Source organism: Colobus angolensis, unplaced genomic scaffold (genome assembly GCF_000951035.1).
Source record: "Colobus angolensis palliatus isolate OR3802 unplaced genomic scaffold, Cang.pa_1.0 Scaffold233, whole genome shotgun sequence".
In the NCBI taxonomy this organism is placed as follows: Eukaryota; Metazoa; Chordata; class Mammalia; order Primates; family Cercopithecidae; genus Colobus; species Colobus angolensis.
Window position 1 is genome coordinate 651,778 of NW_012115522.1, and position 850 is coordinate 652,627.

General features: G+C 44.5%; 1 protein-coding gene across 1 annotated transcript in view; it reads left to right on the top strand.

Moving 5' to 3' along the window:
* The window catches only part of GSR (glutathione reductase), a 67,230-nt gene that overhangs the window by 57,289 nt on the left and 9,091 nt on the right, over positions 1-850 (top strand). The window contains exon 10 of the mRNA XM_011944537.1: positions 417-528. Coding sequence (XP_011799927.1) covers positions 417-528 — 112 coding nt within the window. The remainder of the gene's footprint in view (positions 1-416; positions 529-850) is intronic.

The following is an 850-nucleotide window of genomic DNA, read 5'->3' on the forward strand; positions in this document are numbered from 1 at the left end:
CACCGTGTTAGCCAGGATGGTCTCGATCTCCTGACCTCATGATCCGCCCGTCTCGGCCTCCCAGAGTGCTGGGATTACAGGCTTGAGCCACTGTGCCCGGCCTTTTTTTCTAATTTTTAAGTTTTTAATAGAGGCAGGGTCTCACTATGTTGCCCAAGCTGATCTCAAACTCCTGGGCTTAAGAGATCCTCCCTCCTCAGCTTCTCAAAGTGCTGGGATTACAGGTGTGGGCCCACTGTACCCAGCTTGAAACTTGCCAGCTGTAAATGCCTTCCATGTTGCAGCTGAGTCTCATGGTTTCTTGGAGATTCTGGCTGCAGTTCCCATGTGAAATGAGGGAGAGAGATCCAGAGGTTTGATCTACCTTTTTTTGTAGGTGGGCCAAATGTTTACATGATGTCTCTTTGTAATTTTAGGGAATTCAAACTGATGACAAGGGTCATATCATAGTAGATGAATTCCAGAATACCAACGTAAAAGGCATCTATGCAGTTGGGGATGTATGTGGAAAAGCTCTTCTTACTCCAGGTAGGGTCTCTTGCCTTCTTGATGAGGGAGGGTCTGTGTGTTACCTGATCCATCCAGCTCAAATCTGTCAAATCTGCAGTCTGCTTAAGCAAGGTTAAAAGGATGAGTGTCTTTACGTTGTCAAAATGGTACAATGTGTTGAAATAGATATTGGTTGGATACCTGACATTATCTGAATAAAAGACTTAAAATGCTTAGCAGAGACTGAAATTTTCATGCAGACAATATGATGACCCTTTGCGGAACTCTCTTAAGTTAGGAGCAGACTTGTGCTTGGTGGCAGTGGAAGGAAGTGGCATTTGGAAGAAGTAATTTAGATTGC